This window comes from Acanthochromis polyacanthus, chromosome 23 (genome assembly GCF_021347895.1).
Source record: "Acanthochromis polyacanthus isolate Apoly-LR-REF ecotype Palm Island chromosome 23, KAUST_Apoly_ChrSc, whole genome shotgun sequence".
NCBI lineage: Eukaryota > Metazoa > Chordata > Actinopteri > Pomacentridae > Acanthochromis > Acanthochromis polyacanthus.
Window position 1 is genome coordinate 275,267 of NC_067135.1, and position 12,479 is coordinate 287,745.

General features: G+C 38.5%; 1 protein-coding gene across 1 annotated transcript; it reads left to right on the plus strand.

Annotated features, from left to right (window-relative positions):
* Nucleotides 1-2,723: 2,723 nt before the first annotated feature.
* On the plus strand, nt 2,724-10,550 carry LOC127532375 (H-2 class II histocompatibility antigen, E-S beta chain-like). The gene is made up of 6 exons (XM_051943961.1): nt 2,724-2,849; nt 3,111-3,383; nt 3,770-3,983; nt 9,061-9,128; nt 9,252-9,365; nt 10,070-10,550. Exons 1-6 carry the CDS (start codon nt 2,795-2,797, stop codon nt 10,096-10,098), a joined length of 753 nt encoding a protein of 250 aa, XP_051799921.1. The 5' UTR covers nt 2,724-2,794; the 3' UTR covers nt 10,099-10,550.
* Nucleotides 10,551-12,479: the final 1,929 nt, after the last annotated feature.

Here is a 12,479-nt window from a genome sequence, read left to right on the forward strand (position 1 = left end):
CCTATATGTCTCTCTGAACTCATTTCAACAGTTTCTACATCCAAACCATCAACATGTCTTTTAGATCCTATCCCAACTAGACTCTTCAAGGAGATTTTACCTTTAATTAATTCTTCAATGTTAGATCTGATTAATCTCTCTCTAGTAACAGGCTATGTACCACAGGCTTTTAAGGTTGCTGTCATCAAACCTTTGCTTAAAAAGCCCACTTTAGATCCAGATGTGTTAGCTAACTATAGACCGATATCCAACCTACCATTTCTCTCTAAAATTCTGGAAAGAACAGTTGCAAATCAATTATGTGAACACTTACAAAGGAATAATTTGTTTGAAATGTTTCAGTCAGGCTTCAGAGTGCATCATAGCACAGAAACAGCTCTAGTGAAAGTTACTAATGACCTTCTCATAGCATCAGATAATGGACTAGTCTCTATACTTGTTTTGTTAGATCTTAGTGCAGCGTTTGACACAATCGACCACAACATTTTATTACAGCGTCTAGAACATTCAATTGGCATTAAAGGGACAGCACTGGACTGGTTTAAATACTACTTATCAGATAGGTTCCAGTTTGTGCATGTCAACAATAACTCTTCTGAGCATACTAAAGTTAATCATGGAGTTCCTCAGGGTTCTGTCTTAGGACCGATACTTTTCACATTATACATGCTTCCTTTAGGCAATATTATTAGGAAGCATTGTATTAACTTCCATTGTTATGCAGATGACACAATTGTATTTATCTATGAAGCCAGATGAAACTGATCAGTTAGCTAGACTGCAAGATTGTCTTAAGGACATTAAAACCTGGATGACTTTTAACTTCCTACTGCTAAATTCAGACAAAACTGAAGTCATTGTATTTGGCCCCAAACATCTTAGAAACTCGCTTTCAAAGCAAATAGTTACTCTGGATGGCATCACATTGGCCTCCAGTACTACTGTGAGGAATCTTGGAGTTATTTTTGACCAGGACATGTCCTTTAACTCACACATAAAGCAAGTCTGTAGGACTTCCTTTTTTCACCTGCGTAATATTGTAAAAATCAGGAACATTCTGTCTCAGAGTGATGCAGAAAAATTAGTTCATGCTTTTGTTACTTCCAGGCTTGACTATTGCAATTCCTTATTATCGGGTTGTCCAAATAGTTCTCTCAAACATCTGCAGTTGATCCAAAACGCTGCTGCGAGAGTACTGACAGGAGTTAGCAAAAGAGATCATATTTCCCCTATACTTGCTTCTCTTCACTGGCTTCCTGTTAAATCCAGAATAGAATTTAAAATCCTTCTTCTGACATATAAAGCTCTTAATAACCAATCTCCATCATATCTTAAAGATCTGATAGTACCTTATTATCCTAGTAGAACTCTTTGCTCTCAAGCTGCAGGCTTACTTGTTGTTCCTAGAATTTCTAAAAGTAGAATGGGAGGCAGAGCCTTCAGTTATCAGCTCCTCTCCTGTGGAACCTGCTCCCAGTTTGGGTTCTGGAGGCAGATACCCTCTCTATTTTTAAGACCAGGCTTAAGACGTTCCTTTTTGACAAATCTTATAGTTGGGGCTGACTGGGTGACCCACAGGGGTTCGGCTTGTGTCTTCATTGTACAGCTGACTCCCTCTTGGACGTCCCTTCGTTCTGCCTCTAGTCATGCTGCTATAGGCCTATAGGCTGCTGGGGGACTTTTCTTGACGCACTGAGCCCTTCTCTATCTACCTTTACATTTAATATGTATACCGTTATTGCAGTACATTCACTCTGTTTCCCCCTGTGCTATTTCTCCGAGTGTCCCTGGTCCCAGAGCTGGATGCTTCAGATCTGTGGTTGATGTTCCACCAGCTGGTCCAGTCTCCATCATGTCCACTGTGGGATGCTGCTGCTGACCTTCCTCCAGCCCTCTGCTTCCAACTCCCTTTTTCCACCAGTCAACTCTGCATCGCCTTCACTATACTGTTATGCTAACTTACATACTGTTTGAATTTTACTGCTAGCTATATATGGAGTATGTTTAATGTCAGAGCCGTACATCATCAGAGTAAATTATGAGTCAGTTTTCAATGTTAGCTTATACTTTGTCTGTGTCACATATCCTGTCATGCATGTATCCAAATGTGTGTTGTGTTTTCCTTGCTTTCCCACCCCTCCCTCTTCTCCCATCCCTCCCCCTTGCCCTCCTCTGTCCTTCTCAACCCCCCGGCCAGCAGGCAGATGGGTCCCCCCTATATAGAGCCGGGTTCTGCTCGAGGTTTCTTCCCTGTTAAAAGGGTGTTTTCCTGCCACTGTCTCCTTTGGGCTTGCTCTGGGGGTCAGGCATTTGGGTTCTGTAAAGCGTCTTGAGACGAGTTGACTGTAATTGACGCTATATAAATAAAATTGAATTGAATTGAATTGAATTATTGATGTATCAGGGTATTGTTTATTGATGGTATCATTGTATTGATTATTAATGGTATCAGGTATTGATCATTAATGATATCAGAGTATTGATTATTGATGGTATCAGTGTATAGATTATTGATGGTATCATCCATCCATCCATCCTCTATACACCGCTTTATCCTTTATCTATGTATCAGTGTATTCATCATTGATGGTATCAGTGTATTGATTATTGATGGTATCAGGGTATTGATTATTGATGTATCAGGGTACTGATCAGGTCTTGTTGTGCTGAGCAGACTCCAGTCAGACTCTCTGCCTGGTAACAGCTGATGCTGCATCACATGACCCTGTTCTGGTTTTTACAGCAGCTTTCAGTCCCACTGAGTCAGTGTTGGTCAAAGAGTGAACTCAGGAACATGGCTTCATCCTCTGTCAGCTTCTGGATGCTCCTCATCACCGTCTGCAGCACAGGTAGGACCCACACTCTGATCAATAAATGATCAATAAATGATCAATAGTCTGATCAATAGTCTGATCAATGCTCTGATCAATGCTCTGATCAATAGTCTGATCAATACTCTGATCAATAGTCTGATCAATGCTCTGATCAATAGCCTGATCAATACTCTGATCAATACTCTGATCAATAGTCTGATCACTGCTCTGATCAATAGTCTGAGCAATACTCTGATCAATGCTCTCTGAGGTTTAATTCTGTGTTTCTTTCTTCAGATGGTTTCATGCAATATTTGATCGATCTTTGTCAGTTTAACTCCACTGAGCTGAAGGACATCGAGTACAGCAGGTCTGTTTACTACAACCAAGTGGAGTACGCTCGGTTCACCAGCAGTTTGGGGAAGTTTGTTGGATACACGAAGTATGGAATTCATAATGCAGAATACTGGAACAATGATACTGCATATATAAACCAGCTGAGAGCTCAGAAGGAGACGGTCTGCCAACACAACATCCCAATCTGGTACAGCAACGTTCTGTCTAAATCAGGTGAGTTGATCCTGACTGTGAATCAAACTGATCAGTTCATCATCAATAATCAATGATCAATAATGTTATCCATCAGAATAAACAGACTGAATCTGAACTTTAATGGAGGTTAGAGTCTCCATCTGGTGGTCAGACTCTGGTACTACATCACTGATCTGATTATTATTATTATCATTATTATTATTATTATTATTATTATTGTTATTATTATTATTATTGTTAGTCTGATTCATGATTATGTTTAGGTGCTATTTAGGTTTTTTGACGATGGATGGATTTATGTTTGTGTTGTGTTTAAATGTGAATTTAGCTCTATTAGAAGTCGTGTTTTCAGATGTAATATCAGCTTCAGGATCTACCAGGTCTAACTGTTCTCTGTGTTCCAGCTGAACCCTACGTTCTTCTGTACTCCACAACGCCCCCCTCTGGTCGTCATCCATCCATGCTGGTCTGCAGCGTCTACGACTTCTACCCCAAAACCATCAAAGTGAGCTGGTTCAGAGACGGGAAGGAGGTCACCTCAGACGTTACCTCCACAGAGGAGATGGAGAACGGGGACTGGTACTACCAGATCCACTCACACCTGGAGTACACACCCAGGTAAGACCAGGACCAGATCCACTCACACCTGGAGTACACACCCAGGTAAGTCCAGGACCAGATCCACTCACACCTGGAGTACACACCATTTTAATTGCCACCTGGGGACAAATAAAGTTTTCTGAATCTGAATCTAAGTCCAGGTTCAGGTTCAGATCAAGGGTCTGATTCAGATTCAAGGTCCTTGGCTCGGTCCAGGTTCAGTTCAATTCAATTTAGTTCACTTCAGGTTTATTTATGTAGTGCCAGTTCACAGTGTATGCTATCTCAGGTTCCCTCCCATTGACCTTTGAACAGTAAACAGAGAAAACAAAAAATCTCAGTCTCCTTGAATTCCTTTGAGCAGCACCTGGAAACAGAGGAAAGAAAAATTAAGTCTTTAACAAATGGGACAAAGAAATATAACAAACAAACAAAAAACTCTTGCAGAACCAGAACCATGGAATGTAAAGATGAGATCTACCCAGGGGCGAAAATCCCATTTTAATTTTTGGGGGGACAATAAACAGTAAAATTTCAGAGAGTAATTCCTGGGGGGACATGAAAAAAACTGGTAACACTTCATAATAAGTGCACACTATAAAGCATTAGTAAATCATTAATAAAGTATTTGTAAATGATCAACTCACTATTAATGAAACATTTACAAAGCATTCTTTGACATTAGTTCAGCATTTATAAGTACAGAAGTAGATGTCTTTCTAAATATGTGTAGGCACAGATCTAGTCTCTTTATAAACATTAGTTAAGGCTTTTTAATCCTTAATAAATTATTTAAAATCATTCATAATTGATGATAAACTATTTATAAGCGCAGAATAACAAATGTTGTTCATTATTTATAATACTTTTGCAAACCATATTGAGCCGAAAATAAGTTTTAATAAATCATTAGTTAATAGTTAAATTATGATTTAAGGATTTACAGCTGACTTATAAACACTTCATTCATGTTAACAGCATGTGTAACCTGCTCAACACAATAAGCATTAACTAAGCCTTAATTAGCAAATGTCAATACTTTTAAATACATTTTGTAAACACTTTACTAATTGCTACTTTGTAGTTAGTAACTGAATAAACCCCTTACAAAGTATTTGTCCATGGTTAGCTATCTCAAATATAAGGTGTTTGGACATCAACTAAGCCTTCACTAAGCATTAATTCAACATTTCTTAATACTTATAAGATGCTATATTTTCACTAGAACTCATTTGTAGATGCATATGACATATTTAGATAACAGCTGACCAACTCACTTTTTAAAAGGCAATTTATAACTACTTATGAACCCATTAAAAAATAAAATAATTAGTTATAAAGCCTGCATTAGTGCTTAGTAAAGTACTTCAAAGAGCTTATCTAAAGTGATGGTGACATTTCCATTGGAACTCATTAGTAGACGGATATCATATTGTCATTAACCAAAACATTATTTTAATATCATACTCTAGAAATGCCTAACAACCTTAAAATAGTCGTTTTAACCCTTTAAGCTTCAGTCAATTCCAGCCGTTTTCAGTACAAAAAATCGCTAATATTCTATTTGTAAATTAAAAAAATTACAAAAAATACAGGGAATATTGGACGCGCATCACGAGGTGCATTTCCTTGAAAACGACCGATTCGGGGATTTTATACCGACTTCAGGACATGTTTTGGACAAAATAGTTTACTGACTTGTGTCATCTGGATGTAAAAGGTTGGATTATGGCCGTTTTTTGTGGAATCTTTTTTTTTGTGTGTAATAATAAACCCGGAAATGTGAGTCGCGCTGTGTGCGTTGAAGCCGTGTATAGAGAACGGATGGATGAATATTTGTTTTTGTCGGACAAATGTGTTTTTCTCACCCGCTGTGGTAATCGCATCTGAAAGTGGTTTATACCGGCAGATTCATGAGAATCTAAGCTTTCCATCGGTGTATAGTGTTTGTATAATCGGGTTTGCAGCCGTCGGACATTCTTGAAATTCCTATGCAAATTAGTAGGTGTACCGCCGGCGGGACACTGAAGCTTAAAGGGTTGCATCTACTAATCATTTGTAAAGAATTTCAAGTGAGCGTTTCTGAAGTGATGGCATAGTATACGTTCTAACTGATTTATTAAAGTAAATGATCCAGAATTACAGGCATGGGAATGGAGTTTAAGGGAAAATGTAAGAACGCACACACACAACAGAGGTAGAAACAAACACTTGTTAATATCGAATATTGATCATTATTTAAAATACATACAAAATAAAATATTTGACAAAACTGGTAACTAACTGGCCATGTGTTGAAGTGGGTGGCTGCCTGATTCTGGGATTCTGCCAATGTAGTTCAATGGGAAACAGTGCAACAATGACAATATGATATCCGTCTACTAATGAGTTCCAATGGAAATGTCACCATCACTTTAGATAGCTCTTTGAAATACTTTACTAAGCACTAATGCAGGCTTTATAACTAATTATTTTATTTTTTAATGGGTTCATAAGTAGTTATAAATTGCCTTTTAAAAAGTGAGTTGGTCAGCTGTTATCTAAATATGTCATATGCATCTACAAATGAGTTCTAGTGAAAATATAGCATCTTATAAGTATTAAGAAATGTTGAATTAATGCTTAGTGAAGGCTTAGTTGATGTCCAAACACCTTATATTTGAGATAGCTAACCATGGACAAATACTTCGTAAGGGGTTTATTCAGTTACTAACTACAAAGTAGCGATTAGTAAAGTGTTTACAAAATGTATTTAAAAGTATTGACATTTGCTAATTAAGGCTTAGTTAATGCTTATTGTGTTTGAGCAGGTTACACATGCTGTTAACATGAATGAAGTGTTTATAAGTCAGCTGTAAATCCTTAAATCATAATTTAACTATTAACTAATGATTTATTAAAACTTATTTTCGGCTCAATATGGTTTGCAAAAGTATTATAAATAATGAACAACATTTGTTATTCTGCGCTTATAAATAGTTTATCATCAATTATGAATGATTTTAAATAATTTATTAAGGATTAAAAAGCCTTAACTAATGTTTATAAAGAGACTAGATCTGTGCCTACACATATTTAGAAAGACATCTACTTATGTATTTATAAATGCTGAACTAATGTCAAAGAATGCTTTGTAAATGTTTCATTAATAGTGAGTTGATCATTTACAAATACTTTATTAATGATTTACTAATGCTTTATAGTGTGCACTTATTATGAAGTGTTACCAAAAAATCCTCTCTCTCTCCTGCTGCTTTAGAACTTGCCTTGCAGGGTTGAGCCCTCAGCATCATATTAAAAGTAATAATAGCAGTTCTAGCATTGTTCTGTCTTAGTGCATGTTCTACCTACATACAGGTTTTTCTATGTTCAACCAGCTAAATCAACAATGTTAATAGGTGGAAATGATGCACTTTTATGATCACATCTAACAGAATTTCTTTGCACCCTGCTCTAACTTCCACTTTAGTCCATCAAAGTAGCTTCACAAGAAAGTGAAGCTCAAAATAAGTTCCAACAGAGGAAATACCATCAAGAACAATCCATAACTACTGGACTGACTACGAGCCTACAGAAAATAATAAAAACCTTCAAAATCTGGATATCTCTACAGAAACAAATGTAATGTCAGTAAAATATAAACTGGGCTTATATCTGACATTAATATCCTGACAGACCTTTTTAAAATCCTGTCGTCTATATTTCCTCCCCTCTTCTCCCTCGTCTGTTTTCCTCTCTGTCCTCCCCTGTCTCTCTCTGTGTCACCTCTGTCACTGCTACTATTCTACGTACTCCTTTGAGCCTGTTAGCGATCATAAGCTAGGCTATTTTCTTACTGACGTACTGATTTAAAAAAAAAAAACATTTACACATTAGCATAATTTCTCATTCGTTGAAAGATCATCGCGCGCTGTTGACACACAAAGCTGCCAGTAGCCCAGCACGCTGGAAATGACGTGTGGACTAAACCACTTGAGGAATGGGGGGGTCATAATCTTTCAACAATTAAAAAATAAAAACTTTTACGTTTATTATTTGCAGCGATTGTGTTGTGCTTTTATTAAACATTACTATATTATTATTCAATTGTTTTTGTGTGCTTACAACGATTTTTGGGGGGACAACTTTATGGAAGGAGGGGACATGTACCCTGTGTCCCCTACGGGATTTCCGCCTATGGTGCATCATGGGAATCTACAGCAGGAGAACTAAGGAACAGATCTTCTGATCCTGAGGAGCTCTAACTATCAGCTCAGAGGAACGTTCTAGTCCTGATCTTAGAGAGGCTGTCTGCCTCCAGAACCCAAACTGGGAGCTGGTTCCACCACAGAGGAGCTGATAACTGAAGATTCTGCTTCTGGAACCTCTGGAACCAGCAGTAAAGCTGCAGTCTGAGAAGTCCAGGTTCTGATAGGATCATCTGGACCAATCAGGTTTTTCAGTTACGATGGAGCTGCTCATTAAGAGTTTAGATGTTAGAAGAAGGATTTTAGATTCTATCCTGGATTTTACAGGGAACCATGAAGAGAAGCTAACAGGACAACTCTGATCTCTGTTCCTGGTTCCTGTCAGAACTCTGGCTGGAGGTTTCTAGGAGAATTATTGGGACCCCCTGCTCATCAGGAACCACAGTAGTCCAGCCTAGAAGTTCTAAATGCATGGACTAGTTCCTCAGCATCACTCTGAGATGTTCCAGATGTTCCTGATTTTACTACATTAGATGGTAGAAAGCCGCCCTACAGATTGGTTTATATGTTGAAGGACAGATCCTGGTCAGAGAGAACTCCAAGGTTCTCTACAGGAGAAATGGAGGCAGCGCCATCTAGAGGAACTATCTGGTTAGATGGAAAGTTTCAAACACAAGAACCTCAGTTTGTGTGGATTTAAATGGAGAAGGTTCCAGGTCATCCAGACCATTATGTCCTTCAGACATGTTGGAGTTCCACCAGCTGATTGGTTCCATCTGGTTCCATAGATCAATAGACCTGGGTGTCTAATGACAGACATTAATAATCAATAGATGATCAGTGATTAAATCAATAATCAGGTCCAGGTCCAGGTTTATGGATCAGTGATGGTGTTTGTGTTGCTGCAGGTCTGGAGAGAAGATCTCCTGTGTGGTGGAACACGCCAGCCTGAAAGAACCTCTGAGAACCGACTGGGGTAAAGACCTGTCTGTCTGTCTGTCTGTCTGTCTGTCTCTCAGTCTGTCTGTCTGTGTCTGTCTGTCTCTCAGTCTGTCTGTCTGTCTTTCACCTGTCTCTCTGTCTGTCTGTCTGTCCTCAGATCCGTCCATGCCTGAGTCTGAGAGGAACAAGATCGCTATCGGAGCCTCAGGATTGGTTCTGGGTCTGGTCTTATCTCTGGCTGGATTCATCTACTACAAGAGGAAGGCCCGAGGTCAGACCAGTTTATACCAGTTTACACCGGTTTACACCAGTTTATACCAGTTTAAAACAGTTTATACCTGTTTATACCAGTTTAGAACAGTTTAGAACAGTTTATATTAGTTTGTACAGTTTATATCTGTTTATACCACTTTATATCAGTTTATACCAATTTAACACCAGTTTACACCAGTTTATATTAGTTCATACCAGTTTATACCAGTTTAATCAAGTTTATTCTAATTTATACCAGTTTATACTAATTTGCACCATTTTGCACCAATCTATTGCAAGTTTATACCAGTCAAAGCCAATTTAATATCAGTTTACATCAACCTCAAAGCACTTTACATGAACTTCAGTTTGTTCAAACCAGTTTAAAACCAGTTTTGTTATGATTGTCGACTGGTTTGGTGTTTTCAGGTTTGTTTTCAGTTACAAACCCGTTCAAACTATTTCAGTCCTCTTTTCAGACCAGTTTACACCAGTTTTAGTGTTTGTAAATACTTATACTGGTTTCGGTGTCAGACCAGTTTGTTCTCTGAAACCTGAAGTCTGATGTTTTACTGAAACAATGAACTCAGTGATGCTGCTGATGTTTGATCCAGTCTAATCTAAACCAGTTCAGACCAGTTTACACCAGTTAAAGTCAGTTTAATACAGTTTATTAATGTCAGTGTTTGTTGTTGACCTTCTCTTTATTTCTTCTGTTTCCAGGACGTACTCTGGTTCCAACCACTAACTGAGGACGGATCCTGGTCCTGGTCCTGGTCCTGGTTCTGATTCTGTTTGACAGATGGGATATTAATGAGTTTCTGCTTCAACCTGATTTCTGTTTTCAGCTCAACAGACGATGATTAGATTAGATAGAGATTTTATTAATCATTTCCAGTAGAATCCACACAGAAAGATTAAGAGAGGGTCTAGACTGTTCTAGACCTGATCCAGGACTGGACCCCAGATCATCAGCTGGACCTGGTCCTGCTGCTTTGGTCTTGGACCAGGGTTCTGGTCCTAGTTCTACTGGTCCTGGTTCTGGTCCTGGTTCTGCTGGTCCTGGTCCTGGTTCTGGTCCTGGTTCTGCTGCTTCTTGTATCTGCTTCTAAATCATGTAATCAGGACTTTGATTCTGCTGCAGCTCGTCTGATTCACATTCTACATTTTTACTGGATGTTTAATAAACCATCACCAACTCTGATCTGTCAGTCAGCTGCTTTTTACCTGGACGGACACGGACAGGTGTGTTCAGGTCACTGACCCTACACCCAGCAACGCTTTACAGACCAGTTTACACCAGTTTGAAATCAATCTATACCAGTTTTTACAAGTCTTAAGCAGTCCATACCAGTTTATCTTTGGTTGAAACCAGTTTAAACACATTCATACCTGTTTCTGGGAGCCAAACACATAAAGGAGAAAACTGAACTCTGCATCTGATTTAATTCTCTCTAATGTAAACTCCACCTGGAACCACCAGAGATCTTCAGCTGAAGGACCAGTGAAGGTAAAAACAAAATTTAGACCCCATTTATCTGCAAGAAGAGGAAAAGTAAACCAAAAGGTTTGGCTTTGAAAGTTTTTACTGAAAAGTTGACTGGTTTAGACATTTAACCCTTTAATTTACTCCATAACTGTTCAAGGAATACTCTGGATCGTTCTGTTGGGTTCTCATTTAACATTTCATCCATCCATCCATCCTCTATACACCGCTTTATCCTCTCTAGGGTCATGGGGGGTGCTGGAGTCTATCCCAGCTGACTCTGGTGAAGGCAGGGGACACCCTGGACAGGTCACCAGTCTGTCACAGGGCTACATATACAGACACACAATCACACTCACATTCACACCTACGGACAGTTTAGAGTAACCAATTAACCTCAGCATGTTTTTGGACTGTGGGAGGAAGCCGGAGTACCCGGAGAAAACCCACGCATGCACAGGGAGAACATGCAAACTCCATGCAGAAAGATCCCAGGCCCAGTCATTTAACATTTAACCCTTTAATTTCCTTCTCAGCTCCTCCCATGGCGACTGTGATTGGTTTAAAGATGATTAACAGAGGATTAATTAAAGAGTTTTTCATGTAGCAGAATGTTAGTGAGGTGCAGTCAGACCATTCTACACTGCTGTGTCACTAACATACAGATCTATAGATATACATGTATAGAAGGGACAGTGTGGGGGTTCTGACTGGTACTGTACAAATTTAAAATATAAAAATGCAGAAGAAAAAAGATATATATAGTGTATCTATGAAAACATTTGGAAATTTATGCTTTAAAAGTAGTTTATTTTGTGCATTAATAATTCTAAAACATTGATGTTGCACATCTGGAACCTACATTACCAAACATGTACAATAAAGTTCTGACATATAGTGGTGAAATAATACATACAAGGTTTTCAGGTGTTCTGCTTCACTCTGTTCACATTAAAGCAGGTAAAGGAGTCATGTGACTCTTCTGCAGTAAACAGACCAATCAGGTTCCTCCTTCAGTCAGCAGGTAGTTTTAATGTAGCGTTAGGAGAAAAATAAAATGAGGATTTTAAAGTTTTGCTTGCTGTGAATGACCCAGGACAAGAATGCTGGTAAAATGGTAATCATGGTAATATCTTGATTTACTGATCAATACAGCTAATTATTGATCACTATTAGAGCTATGAAACTTTAAACTTCATATACACTACAGTAAAAAGTTTTAGAACACCCCAGTTTTTGCATTTTTTTATGATAAATTCTGCATGTTAATGTCTCATTGTTCTCAGAAATGAATGTGCATCATAGCACAGAAACAGCTCTGGTGAAAGTTACTAATGACCTTCTCATAGCATCAGATAATGGACTAGTCTCTATCCTTGTTTTGTTGGACCGCAGACGAGGCGTGCTTGCTGGTCTTTTAACTTTTATTATGACCACAACAATCTACATATATACTCGCGTGTCTCTTACATCCAGCCGAACTACAAGTGACTCGATGTCAGGTCATTTCATGATTCTGCCCCTGTGGCATGCTGGGTTATGGAGTTCTTCTACACAAAACATTCATTACACCACATCTTCCCCCTTTTAAAGAAAAACAATATCAACCAAACTCAAAGCGATGCCGATGCCTTGTAACTTAACTCT